The following is a 19501-nucleotide window of genomic DNA, read 5'->3' on the forward strand; positions in this document are numbered from 1 at the left end:
GTAAAGTAAGGAAAAGAATAGTGAAGGAATCCCAAATCACGCATAACGTCACAATCCAGAGATAACCAGTGTTAACATTTGGTAGATATCATTTACATATGTATTCACTATATTGTAGAATATATGTTTCCAAAATTGGGGCCATGCTCTGTTAACCCTTTGATGACCAGTTTTATGAGTGTTTTTCATGTAATTAAATGATTTGTTACAGCATGACACCTAATGACTGCATGTATTTAATCCCCCATATATAGGTCTATAGCTCCTTTCTAGTTTTTTTTTTTTTTGCCATTAAATAAATAACTGTAATTTTAAATCAGAAGTGCGCACACTTCTGATGCTTATTTTCTTATTTAGTGTTTATTTTCTGCTATTTAAGAATGGTAGTGAGTGGAGGAAACTTAAGAACATGGAGTCAGATTTCTGCATTTTCTAAGAGATATACCTGAGGCACAGGATTAGTAGCAGAACTAAAACTCAAGTGTTCTTATTTTACCTTACAGTTTACAGCTGTGATTTTAAAACTGTTAGTTTTCAAGTCAATTTAGTAGGTTAGAAACAGCATTTTTAATTTAGGAAGCAAAATGGAATAAAAAGTATTTTAGTCCTCTGTGGTAAGGGTATTAATTCCTGACATGTGAGCATGTATGTATGAGTGTGTCATGTCACTCTCTAAAATGTATAACATATAATGGGTTGGTTGTATTAAAAAAAAGTTTGGGAAATACTGATTTAGAGAATCAATGCCAGAAAGGCTACCCAGTGGGAGAAGGCAGTAGTCAATCTGAGTTCAGAAGAAAGCCCAGTAGAACATCTTGAGACTTGTTCTTTAGTGGACAGAAAACACAACACTTTAATTAGGTGAATGAACTGGTCTCCTAGTTACTAACTACCGTGGTCCTTTTAGGTTGATAAAGAACAGATCTATGACATTGAGCAGATTTGAAATGCCTTTTAGTAGGTTAAAATAATTGATGGACTTTGCTCATCCAGTTAGAAAGCAATCATCATGGTAAGGGGCACTCATTGATTATGCTCAGCCTTGTGGCTTGGCATTGCTGCTCTCCCTTAAATAATACTCTATCCAGGAAATCCAATGAAGTGAGTGATTCACTGAAATGTCAAAGAGATATCAGCCATCGTATTTTATTTTATTTTTTAAAAGATTTTATTTATTTATTCATGAGAGAGAGAGAGAGAGAGAGGGGCAGAAACATAGGCAGAGGGAGAAGCAGGCTCCCTGTGGGGAACCTAATATGGGACTCCATCCTGGGATCATGACCTGAGCCAAAGGCAGATGCTCAACCACTGAGCCATCCAGGTGTCCCAGGCATCTTATTTGACATGTACTGTGCTATTTATAATATGAAGATTTCCAGCATGGCCAATGCATGGGTTTTCAGTAAAAGTGATAATGGTGATGATGGTATCAGTACTGCCAGTAGCAGGGAAAGCTAATTTACATAGGTTATCCTTGGCTACCCCTTCATTTCAAAACCCTGCCCTCCCTGACTTCCTGTAGTGCCTAGTGAGGCGTGTGTGGACATGGAAATGCATGTTGCTTAGATTTGAGTTGTAATTCTTTTTAAATGATAGTGTTTGAAATGTGTCTTATGCAAAAGGCATCGACAACAAAGCCATCAAGTGACTTTCTGGAAAATACTGAGAAGAAAAAAATTAAAATGGTGTCCACTCTGAAAATAAGAAGTAGATATAAGATGCTAAATACATATAGTTAACCTGCTTTCTCTCTTAATTTCTTTGGCTAATGATGATTTGGCATTTAATTTTAATGATTTTCATGTGTACTTCAGAATTATATGAAACTCAGGAAAGTGTATGGCCACTAGTTCACCTTAGGATGTAAATAATCTACTGAGATTTTAATAACAGCTTATAGAGATCTCCTCTTTTCCTTTTCCTTTCTTTATTACCTAAAACTATTTAATGACTTTATTATCCCCCATGTCATTATTTTCCCTTTATTTTCAAACTGATTTTAATATTGTTATTACAATTTTAGCAACGATATTTCCCCAATAATGTTTAATAATCAATTATTTACAGTTGTTTTAATTTTCATTTTTAGTGAATTGTTATTAAAACCACTAAGATTTCAATTCTAAAATTATTATTTATGAAGATTATTTTTGCATAATGCTTAAAAAGCTATCAGTTTTTTCCCTTCTTTTAGTAAATGAAAATAGCATTTGTATTGGTATATGTTTTATCTTGTCCACTGCAAGCATTCTGCTCTCACCACAGTTTCTCTTAAATCTGTGTTAATAGTTTCCAGTGCACTGGTTCTCATTCTAAGAGACTTAAGAATGAGGAGGATGAAGAGGTGTCACCTGCAGTCGAGGGGGCACAGAGCCTCTCCCCTGACACAGACCCAGATGATCTCAAGGTCAGTGAAAAACCAGAAAAAGCAGTGAGGATGGGGAACACAGAAGCACCTTCAGAAGAAGCAGCTTCTCCTAGCAGGAAGCAGCCAGATCAGAATTCATCAGATAATATCAAACTCCCAGGTGAGAAACTGAATGTTAGGTTTCACATTTAAGTATTGAGATGGTTGATGATCTGATGCCTTAAATCTGTGTTCTAGGATAGGTATCTTACCTTTCTACATAGCTTAATCAGTAAAGCATCTAATGCTATGAGGAAATAGAAGGCCAAGTGAATATTGGATCACTGCTATGTGTGATGGAATGATGAGACAGCCAGCAGTACCTATTTGATTTAATTAAAAAAATGCTGAAATGAAAAAAATTTTTGAGGGGGGTGCAACTGAATTTATAATGCACAATACATTCTTGGAAAGTTTCTCTTAAATTCACATGGAATAGTAAAAACCAATTATAGATAATTCTTTGCAGGTTTTTAGCTTTCAACTTAATTTTAAGAAGAAAATAAATATTAAGATTTTAAAAAAGAATAACAAGAATCATTCAGTTTTTGAAATGGTGTGTATGGTCCCCTGGCCATTTCTCTGAAGTCATCACTTTCAGTCTCAACTACTTTGCTTTCTTCCCTTTTATAGTAGATTTTTCTGAAACTACTGTAATGCTTTACCTCTTTAATATTTTTTGGAATTTTTGTTCTTTTACTAATTGAGCTAATTGATAATTTCTCATCCTGCTCATCTGTCTATCTTTCAACTGTGGGACTCCCCCAAATCTGACCATCCACCCCTTATTCCTTCCTTGTTCAAAGTTCCATTATCTCTTGACTGGACTGTTGCAGAAACTGCTTCTTTTCTGTTCTTCCGGTGTCTACCTTCTACTCATGCTTGTCACTTCTCCATAGGGCAGTAGGAGTGATCCTTTTAAAAGATGTAGGGTAGGTCTTGTCCCTACTTTCTTTTTACTCTTATTCTTAGAGTAAAAGAAAAAGTCCTTATCATAGTCCTGTTTTGATTCTCTCTTGTGTCTCCGTTTTCACTGCTTTTTGCCCTTCAACCATCTGTGTTTAAATAGTTTAAATAATAGACTTTCTTTTTAGTCAGTTCATACTGTATTGGAGAGCTAGACAAACATGCAATTACAATCCAGTGTGATAAGTACCATAATAGAGATGTATGTCCTAGGGTATTGCTGTTATACCAAGGAAAGACTACAGGAAGACCAGAGGCTGGCCTGGCAAGGTTTGCTGGACTAGGTGACACCTGAATTAATTTGTGATGAATTAATAGAAAATTGCAAGGTGGAGAAGGTAGAGAAAGAAGTAGCAAGCAGTGCAGAGAACACAGTTGTGCTATATATATGGATTTTTTAAAAAAGATTTTATTTACTTGAGATACATAGAGTGAAAGAAAGAGCATGAGAGGGGGCAGAGAGAGAGGGAGAAGCTCAGGGAGCCTGCAAGCAGGGAGCCTGATGTGGGGCTGGATCCCAGGACTCCAGGATCATGACCTAAGCAGAAGGCAGATACTCAACTGACTGAGCCTCCCAGGCCCTTCTAGATTTTTTTCAAATAGACCCTTACTGTAGTCTTTAATCACACAGGTTTTAATTAGATACTTGATGGATTACTGGGTAATTTGGGCCAGGGGAACCCAGTTTTATTAGTTCCTTTGCCACATGGTTCCTTATATTTTGACCTCCAGGGTTTGAGACCTGGCAGGAGACTTAGGCACAGAACTGGGCTGTGTTCAGCACCAGAGCTAGTGTACGGTAGGTGAGATGATGCCCACAACTGTTTGTAAGGGAGGGGAAGGGTGCCCAGAGATGGCAGTGAGGGTACGTGCTCGCTGTGTCGTTTCCTTTTATATTCCATCAGCCTATGGTGCAGGCTTAGTGTGGGACATACTTCTTACTGGGATCTGCACACCCTTGTATATGTTCTTTCCATATGTTCTCTGAGCCAAATGTTTCATTAGTAGAAGCTCTTAGCATCATGTATTGGAATATAATCCCTATTTTTAGATTTCAAATTGCTGTTGCTTTGGGTAATTATTACTATAGCATTGGCTTTTGACATTGGTCAAAGCATAATCCCTTTTTAAACTCATTTTGTCGGTAAGTATATTCTTTACCAAACTCTGAGATCTCACGGTAATAACTATGAAGGCTCTGTGGTGCCATGGTGACTTTCCCACTCATGTCTGTGGGAGTTTAGAGAATAAGTTGAAAGATAGAAATTTAATTGAGAATTCTAATTGAGTAATCATGCAATGTAAGATTTGTTAACAGCCTTTTGTTTCACTCCTCAGGAAACAGTTGCTTAAGCACATCTATAACAGAAGAAATAGAAACTAAGGATAACCAAGCCTGTGGTATAATCCTACCTTCACATCCCAGTGAAGCTGGTGATTCCCTGTCTAGTGGCCATGTGACATCTAAGGAACCAGACCCACCCAAGCTTCCATGGCCAAAGTCACCTGAGTCGTGCTCCTCAGTGGCAGAAACTAACAGTGTGTTGACAGAGGGAGAAGAGAGTGATGTGGAGAGCCGCAGGAGTGGCCTTGAACTTGGGGAAATCCCAGCGATCTCCAGTGGGGAGAGAAATGGCCTCGAACTCCCTGGAGTATGTGGCAATGTCTGTTTTTACTATATTTATTGTGTGGTGAGAGTACTTTCTGGAAGACCATGCTGTGCATCTAAATCTTGCTATAGGGTAGAAATAACCTTTCACATTAACAGGTCTGAGTCATACTTCTTTTGATGACTGGGAGGTAAGCCTTTTGTGACTTTGGGCTCACATGGTGATAATTCAGGTAGTATGGAATTTTTGGCTACATGCTGTAGTTTAATTTTTGTTCTCTTTACCTTTTCCTAAAACTGAACTTTGGTTTTATTTTTTTTGTTTCTTAATTTTAATTGTCATGTACATACTTACATATTTCTTTTTGATGACTTTCTTTTTTTAAATTTTTTTTTATAGATTTATTTTTTATTGGTATTCAGTTTGCCAACATGCAGAATAACACCCAGTGCTCATCCTGTCAAGTGCCCCCCTCAGTGCCCGTCACCCAGTCACCCCCATCCCCCGCCCTCCTCCCCTTCCACCACCCCTAGTTTGTTTCCCAGAATTAGGAGTCTTCATGTTCTATCTCCCTTTCTGATATTTCCCACACATTTCTTCTCCCTTCCCTTCTATTCCCTTTCACTATTATTTATATTCCCCAAATGAATGAGACCATATAATGTTTGTCCTTCTCCGATTGACTTATTTCACTCAGCATAATACCCTCCAGTTCCATCCACGTTGAAGCAAATGGTGGTTATTTGTCATTTCTAATGGCTGAGTAATATTCCATTGTATACATAAACCACATCTTCTTTATCCATTCATCTTTCGTTGGACACCGAGGCTCCTTCCACAGTTTGGCTATTGTGGCCATTGCTGCTAGAAACATTGGGGTGCAGGTGTCGGCGTTTCATTGCATCTGCATCTTTGGGGTAAATCCCCAGCAGTGCAATTGCTGGGTCGTAGGGCAGGTCTATTTTTAACTCTTTGAGGAACCTCCACACAGTTTTCCAGAGTGGCTGCACCAGTTCACATTCCCACCAACAGTGTAAGAGGGTTCCCTTTTCTCCGCATCCTCTCCAACATTTGTTGTTTCCTGCCTTGTTAATTTTCCCCATTCTCACTGGTGTGAGGTGGTATCTCATTGTGGTTTTGATTTGTATTTCCCTGATGGCAAGTGATGCTGAGCATTTTCTCATGTGCATGTTGGCCATGTCTATGTCTTCCTCTGTGAGATTTCTCTTCATGTCTTTTGCCCATTTCATGATTGGGTTGTTTGTTTCTCTGGTGTTGAGTTTAATAAGTTCTTTATAGATCTTGGAAACTAGCCCTTTATCTGATACGTCATTTGCAAATATCTTCTCCCATTCTGTAGGTTGTCTTTTAGTTTTGTTATAATTATAGATTCATATGCAGTTGTAAGAGATAATACAGAAAGATCTGGTGTCCCCATTTCCCCCCAGTGGTACCTTTTGGAAAACTGTAGTAGGATATCACAGGGATACTGACATTGATTATAGAATGATTCTCTTACCTGTAATATTAACCATACTGGAAATGATTCACATGCAGCTCTGACTGCCTCCTGCCATCACTTAGACCTCTGGGTTGCAGGCTTCCCACAGGCTCTAGTTTTACTCACCTGGTCTTTTTTTCCCTTGTCTCCTCTTGGGCTCTGATTCTAGGACCAGGTTGACCTTTCTGGTCCCACCTGCTGCCAGAAACAAGCGTTTTGCCTCTCAGAAAACTCAAGACCCCTCTTGATTGCCAGGCACTCCATTCCAACTCTTTACAGAGGGCCTCCCTGTTCTCATATGTTCTTGTTCATTTATATGCTTTCATTTATATATATATTTAAGATTTTATTTATTTATTCATGAGAGACACAGAGAGAGAGGCAGAAACATAGGCAGAGAGAGAAGCAGGCTCCTCATAGGGGTCCCGATACAGGGTCTCAGGATCTGGGATCATGACCTGAGCTGAAGGCAGACGCTCAACCATTGAGCCACCCAGGCGTCCCTATATTATATGCTTTCAGTATAAACTGTTGCTTTAATCGTAAGATTGTGAATGGACCAGGCAAGCTCCGATTGTGTGTAGTAGTGTCAGAATTCATGGCCCTGTGTTGACCTATACAACTGGATGAGAGAATTTGAGGACACAAGAAGAGTATCAGTTGTTGGAGCTGACAAATTGAGCTGGTCACTGGACAGACCCATTTCTTGCACATTTCATCTCACCACAGGCATTGTCACATGTTTGAGTTACAAGGGATATTAGATGAAGAAATCTGGGGATAGTCATACTAGTTTTAAAATATCAAATAAAATATAGATAATTTGCTAATTTGACCCAATAACTTTTACCATTTTATGCATCATTGTGTATCCTACTGAACTATTAAATATTTATCAAAAACATAAGAGAAATAGAAAAATAAAATATGATCTAATTTATTTGAAATGGTTGCTAAGGGAAATTTGAAAATAGTTTTCACATAATAATAAGCAAAATTTACAACTTAATTTCACATGGGGATTAAGCGCAGCTAAGCAGATACTGGGGTTCTTTGTGGAATGGTGAATGAGTCAAATGCCTGTTTAAATTACATGTACTCACATTCTTTAAATTAGAATGGAACCCAAAGTAACTTTTCTCTTTCCTTGTTTTCAGTGTTGGCGTGTTGGTGATTCTACCTTCGGTGCCTTTAACTTTCATCCTAACCTTTTTTTTTTTTTTTTTTAAGATTTTTAGTCATTTATTCATGAAAGACACAGAGAGAGAGGCAGAGACATGGGCAGAGGGAGAAGCAGGCTCCATGCAGGAAGCCTGATGAGAGACTCAATCCTGGGACTCCAGGATCATGTCCTAAGCCGAAGGCAGATGGGTTTAACCGCTGAGCTACCAGGTTATTCCAACCTTATCATTTCACTGAGCAAATGCTCCCAGCTACTATGGAGGCCCAAGTGACTTGGTTTGCTCCTTCACAGAATCAGCTGTGTGATACTCTCTTCTCACACTGTGCTGTCAGGCAGCCCTTCAGAGCAGTACAGACCCACTTTGTTCTCATGTGGTTTTGACCAGTGTTTCTTAGTATGAAATGTAATGCTGTGTCTATGCGTATAACACTTCAGTCAGACTTCCCAAGAAATACTATTTTTTGAACAGTGTCTGTCTATAACTGGGCTCCATGTTCTTCCTGCAATACACTGAATATGTTCACACCTTACATGCTGTTCCTGTTGCCCTAAATCCTTCTCTGAGCCCAGACAGCTCCCTCAGTGCACTCAAGATTCAAATGTCTCCTTGTCAGAAAGGCCTTCTCTGATGACCCCGTGTAAAATAGCTCCCTCCCAACTCTTTCCATTCTTTTGTTCAACCCTTTTTTCTTTATTGCATCTTTCTTTCTTTTCCTTTCTCTCTCTCTTTTTCTTTTCTTTTCTTTTCTTTTTTTTTCTTTTCTTTTCTTCTTAGATTGATTTATTTGAGAGAGAGAGAGAGAGAACTTGTGTTTGCACACATGAGTGGGAGGGGCAGAAGGAGAGGAAGAGGGGATCTAGCAGATTTCACACTGAGTGCAGAGCCCGAAGCAGGGCTCCATTTCACAACCCTGAGATCAGACCTGAGCTGAAACCAAGAGTCAGAGGTTCAATGGATAGCGCTCCCAGGCACCCCTACTGCATATTTCTTAATAATACCTAGTAAACATACTTCTTATTGTTTATTGTCTATGCCTTCCTCTTTTGTAATGCACATTTCTTGAAAGCTGAGACCTGGGGTAGTTTTTCCTGCTGTAGCTCAGTTCTAAGGAACAATGTGGCATATAGTGAGGACTTGATAAATATTTCATATTAATTTTTAGGTAGAGGGTGTTGGTGGCTCAGTGGTTGAGCGTCTGCCTTTGGCTCAGGTCTGATCCTGGGGTCCTGGGGTTGAGCCCCACAGGGACTCCCTGCTCAGCAGGGAGTGTGCTTCTCCCTCTGTTCTCTGCTTGTGCTTTCTCTCACTATCTCTGTTGCTATCTCTGTCTCTCTCCCTCAAATAAATAAATAAAATCTTAAAAAAATTATTTTAGCTAGTATGAACCACAGATAAATCTCATCCGGTATTACTTTTTTCTTTTTTAAGAGGAGGGGGCCTGGGAAGAACTGGTGGGGGGAGAGAGAGAGAAAGAGAATGAGAGAGAGAAAGAATCTCCATGCCCAGTACAGAGCCTAATACGGGGCTTGATCTCATGACTCTGAGGTCATGAGCAGAAATCAAGAGTCAGACATTGAACTGACTGAGCCACCCAGGTTCCCCTCATTCTGTGTTCTTTGACATCCTTTCCTTAATCCCAGCTTTGATGAGAATGTTGTCACACATTTTCTCATAATCCTGTTTTGGTGTCCGAAGCTGGTGTAGTTTTTCTACTTCTAGCCACTGCTTTTTCAGCTTACCAAGGACATTTCTGAGACTCCTTTATTCCCTAGTCAATTATTGATGCAGATCCATTAGTTTCAGACTCTTTCTCTGAGCATCTCCCTCCTTCCATCTCTTTTTCTCTGTTTCTGATTGCATGGGCAAGAGAGCTTATAAGTAGATGTTATCTGAAGATGTCAGGGTATATGTGGTTTTTCATATACCCTTGGAAGGAAAATATAGTTTGGAGAGACCAGACAAAAATTTTTATGTAAAATTTAAGTGGTTTCAAGATGACAGTAATATACCATATTAAAAAAATTCTTTACATTTCTTACTTGATCCTCAGAGAAGTGGTCATTCATTTCTCAGTGGAAGGAAGTATACAGGCTCACTTTGGCAGTATTGCATTCTGGGTGAAGATAGAAAGCAAAATAATCTGCCAGATTTTCACACGTGGCCAGTACAAGGTGACCAAATGCCATAGTTCTATGTTGTTATGATTTTATAATTCTAAATATAGATTAGTTTGGAAGAACTTTTGAAAACTTGATAACTGCTGAGTTCATTACAAGTTTGATAAGCCTACCCTATACCATAGATAGTAGTTTAATATGCAGTGGAAGGACAGTTAATTGATCTCTTGGAAAAATAACTAATAGGATGGGTTCCTGTTTCTTTTGACTTATAGGTTTTGTTTGTTTTTTAAATAAAGGACTAATTCCCCAGCACATAAATAAGTATAAGAATTCTTTATAATTAAATTGTCATAAATCATTGTGAACCATAGTTTTTCATTCATAACAATGTTTAACTGTGAGTGTTTCTTTTCCATTTTTGTTCTGTGACCAGAGAATAGAAGGAGAAACCAAAACTGCTAAAAGTTGGCGCCATCCTCTTAGTAAGCCTCCAGCAAGATCCCCACTGACTCTGGTGAAGCAGCAGGCAATAAGTGATGAAGGTGAGTTTGTGATGTTTTGCAGTGTTTATTCTGTGTATACTATGTGGTATGCAGCATTTATTCTGTTTGTTATAACAGACTTGTCTAAAAATTGCTTGGTAGAGAAGAAATTTGACCAAATTGTAAAGATATACATAAGGAAATCATAAGTAATAAACAGTTTACATACAAAAGGAATTTGGATTTTAAGGGTAAATTCATGCTTCATATAAGCTGGCTATGTTCCTAGTCAAAGTTTTCCCATTTTATATGATGGGATAAAATTGGTCTTTTCTGACATTTGCCTTAAGATAATCTAGAGGAAGTTGAGAACCACTTCTCTAAAGGTGTCAGATCACAGAGTTACCATGCGGTAGGTTTCTTTGCATTGTCTTTATTTTTAACTTGAGTCCTTCAATATTTTTAACACCATCTTGAATAAGAAACCATGTGCAGTGCCCTCCATATCCTGTTATGCCTGGTTTGTGGTGAAACATCCTTTCTCCTTAACTAGATTTTACTGACATGGCTTGATGTGAAGTAGTTTCATTTACAACCAGTTACTATTCCTGGATATAGTACTTATCTGTTTGTTTTACCTGGCTACCCTTTTTACTTCTCTTTCTCTCTTTTTCCAAAAATGTCTTTTTGTTGCTTTCAGTTAAAAATCAGACCACTGACTCACTGTTTCTTTCTTGCAAGCATCTCATAACACATCCGGGTGTGTGTGTGTGTGTGTGTGTGTGTGTGTGTGCTTATTTTTCTTTTCTCTAAAAAGATCGATTGAAATAGGTTTTCTATAAAAAGCCTTTCTTCAAAGTATTGTCCTTTACTGGTGCAAATTGTTAACATCATGTGCTTGTGATGATGCTCTCAATGGAGTAATATGAACCTTGGGTTCAGGCTTCTTGTTTGGTTTGAATACAGTCAGCAGAGTAGACATCTGTAGCAGATTTTTTTCTTTTTTGCTGTCTACTTTTATACCCTATGTTTAGTTAGGAAAAAAGATCATCAGTGTAGGGATCAGTGATTGTAGCAATTTCTGTAACACCAGCCAAAGGTGAAATTCTGTATCTAGTAATAGAAGTAGTGAAACATATTCATGTTTATTTCCATATATCATCATGTTCATTTCTTCTTTCTCCTACTTTATTGTGCTCAGCACAAACCATTTTCCTCTTAGTGTCAAAATAAAGGACAATTCTGTATAAGGTAATTACTGCTTACCATACATTACTTTTGAATTTTAATTACCCTTCTTCATCATCGGCTGTGTTTAGTGTAGCTTTTTGAAAAGGAATGGATTATACTAACACATAAGGAAAACTACTTTCTCCAGTTTTCTTATTTTGATGCAAGCCATCATAAATTGGCCCAGCGTTTCTCCATGGAGAGCACTTCTGGTTTCAGTCAGTATAACTTACAAAATTTTTAAATGAATTGGTTTAACAAAGGCATCTCAAGAGTTTAAGGTTAAATGTCTTGATGAAACATTGGGGTGATTGTACTTTTTTGCAGCCATAAGCTCTGTATTTTAATATGTTAAGGACATAGTAAAGGATCCTCTGAGGATTTTTGAGAATTGAAAAGAAAAAAATCAGAATTTTAGTGATGCTAAATATTTTTGCAAGTTTCCATACTAACAAGGGGGAATATCCTGTGTCCAGGAGTAAATTATATTTGACCCTTAAGCAACACAGGTTTGAATTGTGCAGGTCCACTTTTCGGTGAGTTTTTTCCAATAAATACAGTACAGTACTATAAATGTATTTACTCTTCCCTATGATTTTCTTAATAAAATTTTCTTTTCTTATCTTATTGTAAGAATACAGTATATAATGCATATAATATACAAAGATTGGTTGTTTATGTTATTGGTAAGGCTTCTAGTCAACAGTAGGCTATTATTAGTAGTTAAGTTTTGGGGAAGTTCAAAGTTATATGTGGATTTTCAATTGGATGGGGATTTGGCCACCCTAACTCTCAAGTTGTGCAAGGGTCAAGTGTATATATATCATGGGACTCGTGAATGTTACTTCTGCCTTTTGCCTCTGTGTCTGGTACAGTTGGAAGTGAATGAACACCATTATTAGAAAATGATGAACTGTGGGATTAGTGCTCATTGGGAGTACACAACTCCAAATCCAGTTTCTTTTGTGAATTTTTCTACCTTGACCACTAGACTCCTCTTGCATTCCTCATATACAAGTAGGTGTATGTCAGTCAGGAACATAACTAGATTAGAACATCTGAGAAGTTGTATCTCAAAAACAGCAAACAGTGTCTTCTGCTGGTAAATGAACATTTCTCTATTGAAGCTGGAATTTGACTCCCTAACAGAAATACAGCAAAGGGGAAAAATTTTGATCCAGCACCTCTGGGAATTTATGTGTAGCTAGGAGCTAAGAGTCACTGCTAAGTTGGTCTTCTCAAAGGACAGTGAAGTGACTCTTTGATATTCAAATGATCTGAAACTATAGAGACCATTCTGGTTAGTGGAAGATCCAGTAATTACAGAATCAGCAAGGATTTCCAGGCTCTCAGCTTGTTCTTTTCTGGAAGATTTTCTATACTTACCAGCAAAACAGTGTTGTTTCTGGTAGAGCAGAGAGGGTATATTTAAGAAAAGAATTATGTTTAAAATATAACATAAAAGCCTTTACATAAAAACTGGTATGTAATTATTTTTTTCTTCTTTTTTTTAAAATAAATTTATTTTTTATTGGTATTCCATTTACCAACATACAGAATAACACCCCGTGCTCATCCTGTCAAGTGCCCCCCCCAGTGCCCGTCACCCAGTCACCCCCACCCCCCGCCCTCCTCCCCTTCCACCACCCCTAGTTCCTTTCCCAGAGTTAGGAGTCTTTATGTTCTGTCTCCCTTTCTGATACTTCCCACACATTTCTTCTCCCTTCCCCTCTATTCCCTTTCACTATTATTTATATTCTCCAAATGAATGAGACCATATAATGTTTGTCTTTTCCGATTGACTTACTTCACTCAGCATAATACCCTCCAGTTCCGTCCACGTTGAAGCAGATGGTGGGTATTTGTAATTTCTAATGGCTGAGTAATATTCCATTGTATACATAAACCACATCTTTTTTATCCATTCATCTTTTGATGGACACTGAGGCTCCTTCCACAGTTTGGCTATTGTGGCCATTGCTGCTAGAAACATTGGGGTGCAGGTGTCGGCGTTTCATTGCATCTGCATCTTTGGGGTAAATCCCCAGCAGTGCAATTGCTGGGTCATAAGGTAGCTCTATTTTTAACTCTTTGAGGAACCTTCACACAGTTTTCCAGAGTGGCTGCACCAGTTCACATTCCCACCAACAGTGTAAGAGGGTTCCCTTTTCTCCGCATCCTCTCCAACATTTGTTGTTTCCTCTGTTGTTAATTTTCCCCATTCTCACTGGTGTGAGGTGGTATCTCATGGTGGTTTTTATTTGTATTTCCCTGATGGCAAGTGATGCAGAGCATTTTCTCATGTGCATGTTGGCCATGTCTATGGCCTCTGTGAGATTTCTCTTCATGTCTTTTGCCCATTTCATGATTGGGTTGTTTGTTTCTTTGGTGTTGAGTTTAATAAGTTCTTTATAGATCTTGGAAACTAGCCCTTTATCTGATACGTCATTTGCAAATATCTTCTCCCATTCTGTAGGTTGTCTTTTAGTTTTGTTGACTGTATCCTTTGCTGTGCAAAAGCTTCTTATCTTGATGAAGTCCCAATAGTTCATTTTTGCTTTTGTTTCTTTTGCCTTCGTGGATGTATCTTGCAAGAAGTTACTGTGGCTGAGTTCAAAAAGGGTGTAGCCTGTGTTCTCCTCTAGGATTTTGATGGAATCTTGTCTCACATTTAGATCTTTCATCCATTTTGAGTTTAGCTTTGTGTATGGTGCAAGAGAGTGGTCTAGTTTCATTCTTCTGCATGTGGATGTCCAATTTTCCCAGCACCATTTATTGAAGAGACTGTCTTTCTTCCAATGGATAGTCTTTCCTCCTTTATCGAATATTAGTTGACCATAAAGTTCAGGGTCCACTTCTGGGTTCTCTATTCTGTTCCACTGATCTATGTGTCTGTTTTTGTGCCAGTACCACACTGTCTTGATGACCACAGCTTTGTAGTACAACCTGAAATCTGGCATTGTGATGCCCCCAGATATGGTTTTCTTTTTTAAAATTCCCCTGGCTATTCGGGGTCTTTTCTGATTCCACACAAATCTTACAATAATTTGTTCTAATTCTCTGAAGAAAGTTCATGGTATTTTGATAGGGATTGCATTAAACGTGTAAATTGCCCTGGGTAACATTGACATTTTCACAATGTTAATTCTGCCAATCCATGAGCATGGAATATTTTTCCATCTCTTTGTGTCTTCCTCAATTTCTTTCAGAAGTGTTCTATAGTTTTGAGGGTATAGATCCTTTACATCTTTGGTTAGGTTTATTCCTAGGTATCTTATGCTTTTGGGTGCAATTGTAAATGGGATTGACTCCTTCATTTCTCTTTCTTCAGTCTCATTGTTATTATATAGAAATGCCATTGACTTCTGGGCATTGATTTTGTATCCTGCCATGCTACCAAATTGTTGTATGAGTTCTAGCAATCTTGGGGTGGAGACTTTTGGGTTTTCTATGTAGAGTATCATGTCATCGGCGAAGAGGGAGAGTTTGATTTCTTCTTTGCCAATTTGAATGCCTTTAATGTCTTTTTGTTGTCTGATTGCTGAGGCTAGGACTTCCAGTACTATGTTGAATAGCAGTGGTGAGAGTGGACATCCCTGTCTTGTTCCTGATCTTAGGGGAAAGGCTCCTAGTGCTTCCCCATTGAGAATGATATTTGCTGTGGGCGTTTCGTAGATGGCTTTTAAGATGTCGAGGAATGTTCCCTCTATCCCTACACTCTGAAGGAGTTTTGATCAGGAATGGATGCTGTATTTTGTCAAATGCTTTCTCTGCATCTAATGAGAGGATCATATGGTTCTTGGTTTTTCTCTTGCTGATGTGATGAATCACATTGATTGTTTTACGAGTGTTGAACCAGCCTTGTGTCCCGGAGATAAATCCTGCTTGGTCATGGTGAATAATTTTCTTAATGTACTGTTGGATCCTATTGGCTAGTATCTTGTTGAGAATTTTTGCATCCATGTTCATCAGGGATATTGGTCTGTAATTCTCCTTTTTAGTGGGGTCTTTGTCTGGTTTTGGAATTAAGGTGATGCTGGCCTCATAGAACGAATTTGGAAGTACTCCATCTCTTTCTATCTTTCCAAAGAGCTTTAGTAGAATAGGTATGGTTTCTTCTTTAAACGTTTGATAGAATTCCCCTGGGAAGCCATCTGGCCCTGGAGTCTTGTGCCTTGGGAGGTTTTTGATGACTGCTTCAATTTCCTCCCTGGTTATTGGCCTGTTAAGGTTTTCTATTTCTTCCTGTTCCAGTTTTGGTAGTTTGTGGCTTTCCAGGAATGTGTCCATTTCTTCTAGATTGCCTAATTTATTGGCGTATAGCTGTTCATAATATGTTTTTTAAAATCGTTTGTATTTCCTTGGTGTTGGTAGTGATCTCTTCTTTCTCATTCATGATTTTATTAATTTGAGTCTTCTCTCTCTTCTTTTTAATAAGGTTAGCTAATGGTTTATCTATCTTATTAATTCTTTCAGAGAACCAACTCCTGGTTCTGTTGATCTGTTCCACAGTTCTTCTGGTCTCGATTTCATTGAGTTCTGCTCGAATCTTTATTAACTCTCTTCTTCTGCTGGGTGTAGGGTCTATTTCCTGTTTTTTCTCTAGCTCCTTTATGTGTAAGGTTAGCTTTTGTATTTGAGTTCTTTCCAGTTTTTGAATGGATGCTTGTATTGCGATGTATTTCCCCCTTAGGACTGCTTTTGCTGCATCCCAAAGAGTTGTATCTTCATTCTCATTAGTTTCCATGAATCTTTTTAATTCTTCCTTAATTTTCTGGTTGACCCTTTCATCTTTTAGCAGGATGGTCCTTAACCTCCACGTGTTTGAGGTCCTTCCAAACTTCTTGTTGTGATTTAGTTCAAATTTCAAGGCATTATGGTCTGAGAATATGCAGGGGACGATCCCAATCTTTTGGTATCAGTTCAGACCCGATTTGTGACCCAGTATGTGGTCTATTCTGGAGAAGGTTCCATGTGCACTTGAGAAGAATGTGTATTCAGTTGAGTTTGGATGTGAAGTTCTTTAGATATCTGTGAAATCCATCTGGTCCAGTGTATCATTAAAGCTCTCGTTTCTTTGGAGATGTTGTGCTTAGAAGACCTATCGAGTATAGAAAGAGCTAGATTGAGGTCACCAACTATAAGTGTATTATTATCTAAGTATTTCTTCACTTTGGTTATTAATTGATTTGCATATTTGGCAGCTCCCACATTCGGGGCATATATATTGAGGATTGTTAACTCCTCTTGTTGGATAGATCCTTTAAGTATGAGATAGTGTCCCTCTTCATCTCTCGCTACAGTCTTCGGGGTAAATTTTAGTTTATCTGATATAAGGATGGCTACCCCTGCTTTCTTTTGAGGACCATTTGAATGGTAAATGGTTCTCCAACCTTTTATTTTCAGGCTCTAGGTGTCCTTCTGTCTAAAATGAGTCTCTTGTAGACAGCAAATAGATGGGTCCTGCTTTTTTATCCAGTCTGAAACCCTGCACCTTTTGATGGGGTCAATAATCCCATTCACGTTCAGAGTTACTATTGAGAGATATGAGTTAGTGTCATCATGATATCTATTCATTCCTGGTTTTTGTGAATTGTTGCACTGAACTTCTTCTTAAAGGGGAATTTTAAGAGTCCCCCTTAAAATTTCTTGCAGAGCTGGTTTGGAGGTCACATATTCTTTCAGTTGCTGCCTGTCTTAGAAGCTCTTTATCTCTCCTTCCATTTTGAATGAGAGCCTTGCTGGATAAAGTATTCTTGGTTTCATGTTCTTCCCATTAAGGACCCTGAATATATTTTGCCAGCCCTTTCTGGCCTGCCAGGTCTCTGTGGAGAGGTCTGCTGTTACCCTAATACTCCTCTCCATAAAAGTCAGGGATTTCTTGTCTCTTGCTGCTTTAAGGAACTTCTCTTTATCTTTGGAATTTGCAAGCTTCACTATTAGATGTCGAGGTGTTGAATGGTTTTTATTGATTTTAGGGGGGGATCTCTCTATTTCCTGGATCTGAATGCCTGTTTCCCTTCCCAGATTAGGAAAGTTTTCAGCTAGAATTTGTTCAAATACATATTCTGGCCCTCTGTCCCTTTCGGCGCCCTCGGGGACCCCAATTAAACGTAGGTTTTTGTTCCTCAGGCTGTCGTTTATTTCCCTTAATCTATCTTAATGGTCTTTTAATTGTCTGTCTCTTTTTACTCAGTTTCCCTTTTTGCCATCAACTTGTCTTCTATGTCATTCACTCATTCTTCCACCTCGTTAATCCTCGTCGTTAGGACTTCTAGTTTGGATTGCATCTCATTCAAGTGATTTTTAATTTCTGCCTGATTAGCTCTAAATTCTGCAGTCATGAAGTCTCTTGAGTCCTTTATGCTTTTTTCTAGAGCCACCCGTAGCTGTATAATAGTGCTTCTGAATTGGCTTTCTGACATTGAATTGTAATCCAGATTTTGTAACTCTGTGGGAGAGAGGACTGTTTCTGATTCTTTCTTTTGAGGTGAGGTTTTCCTTCTAGTCATTTTGCTCAGTGCAGAGTGGCCAAAAGCAAGTTGTATTGGGAAAGGGAGGAAAAGACAGGAGAAAAAGAAGGAAAGAAAAGAGAAAAAGAAAAAAGGAAGAAAAAAACAAAAAAAAAAGAGAAGAAAAATAAAAGGTGGAGGAAGGAAACAAATCAAAAAGCAAAAAAAAAAAAAAGAACCACGGGGGAGTATCTTCTGATTCTGTATACTTTAAGTCCCTTGACTTCCCCTGGAAGTTGTCCGTCTAGCTGGTCTTCTCGTGGAGGGGCCTGTTGTGTTGATTTTCAGGTGTTAGCACTTGGGGGAGCTTCTCTGCCCCCTGCCTGGTGCAGGGCTCAGTGGGGGTTGTTTACCCCATGAGGCCCAGGAGGAACAACCGCAGTGGCAGCGGCCAGCTCTGGAGCCCTGGAGTCAGCTCCTGCAGTGACTACAGAGCTCTCCATCTGCAGGGCCTGGATGCTCCGGGGTGGGGCCGCTGATTTGCTCAGCTCGGGGCAGGAGTGTCCTTGCTGTCCTGGGCCCTCCTGGCCTATGCCTGCCCCCGGGGGCGGCCGGATCCTGGGCTGTGTCCCGGTGCCCTGTCCTCTGGGGCCTTCGCTGTTGGATTCGGCTCCTGGCCGCACAGCCCCCTCCCCGCGGAGCCACCGCCCAAGCCCTGCCGCGCTGCTCCCGGAGCGATGCAGCTCCCTCTGCACGGAGCCTCTTCCTCTTCCCGAGCCCCTCTGAGCTGCTCCCGGGCCCTGCAGCCCCGTCCAACGGAGCCGCCACCCGAGTCCCTCCGAGCAGCCCTTAGGGAGCTCGGCGCACTCTCCCCAGGGTGCAGGTGTCTGTTAGTGTCCCCGGAAGCCTGAGGGCATCCCCGCCCTCCTGGGGTCCTGCTCTAACTCCCTGCGGGCGCCTTTCCGCCCGGGAAGGTTGGTGCAGCTCCTGCTTCTCCGGGACGGGGCTCTCCTGTCCTGGGGACACTCGCCCCGGCCTTAGCCCGGCTCCTCGCGGGGCCCCTCCCCCTTGGAGGCCTTTTGTTCCTTTATTTCTTTTTTCTCCCCGTCTTCCTACCTTGATAGAAGTGCGAACTCTTCTCACTGTAGCATTCCAGCTGTTCTCTCTTTAAATCTCAGGCCGAATTCATAGATTTTCAGGGTAATTTGAAGGTTATCTAGGTAATTTGGTGGGGACAGGTGATTTGGAGACCCTACTCTTCCGCCATCTTGCCCCTCCCTCCTAATATCTAATTCTTCTTTGTTTTTGTTTTTTGTGAAAAAAATCTTAAATGTGTACTGAATATTTTATTATTTATAATTGAAAAGAAATTTCTAAGCTGCCTCTGGTTTCCTTTTAACTGAAATGTTTTTCAGTTGTATTTTCCTAAGTTAGACAGCTGTGCAACGTGATCCTGGAACATGGATTAATACTCTATATTTTTTTCTGTTTATGAAAGTAATTAATAGAAATGTTGAATTAAAATGTAAGAGAGAAGACTGGATGGGTC

The 19501-nt window shown here is 39.5% G+C and overlaps 1 protein-coding gene across 10 annotated transcripts in view; it reads left to right on the plus strand.

The window, feature by feature from the left end:
* Window positions 1-19501, plus strand: part of KDM4C (lysine demethylase 4C) — a 413529-nt gene that overhangs the window by 221758 nt on the left and 172270 nt on the right. For 9 of the 10 annotated variants that reach the window (XR_013387736.1, XM_077911907.1, XM_077911913.1 and 6 more), the window contains 3 exons: window positions 2290-2528; window positions 4712-5025; window positions 10222-10330. Coding sequence is in view for 8 of the 10 variants with exons in the window: in XM_077911907.1 (XP_077768033.1) it covers window positions 2290-2528; window positions 4712-5025; window positions 10222-10330 (662 nt within the window). In the remaining 2 variants the exon portion in view is untranslated. Of the gene's footprint in view, window positions 1-2289; window positions 2529-4711; window positions 5026-10221; window positions 10331-19501 lie in introns of those variants that run through there. The other variant, XR_013387737.1, reaches the window with a different exon arrangement.

This window comes from Canis aureus, chromosome 10 (genome assembly GCF_053574225.1).
Source record: "Canis aureus isolate CA01 chromosome 10, VMU_Caureus_v.1.0, whole genome shotgun sequence".
Taxonomy (NCBI): domain Eukaryota; kingdom Metazoa; phylum Chordata; class Mammalia; order Carnivora; family Canidae; genus Canis; species Canis aureus.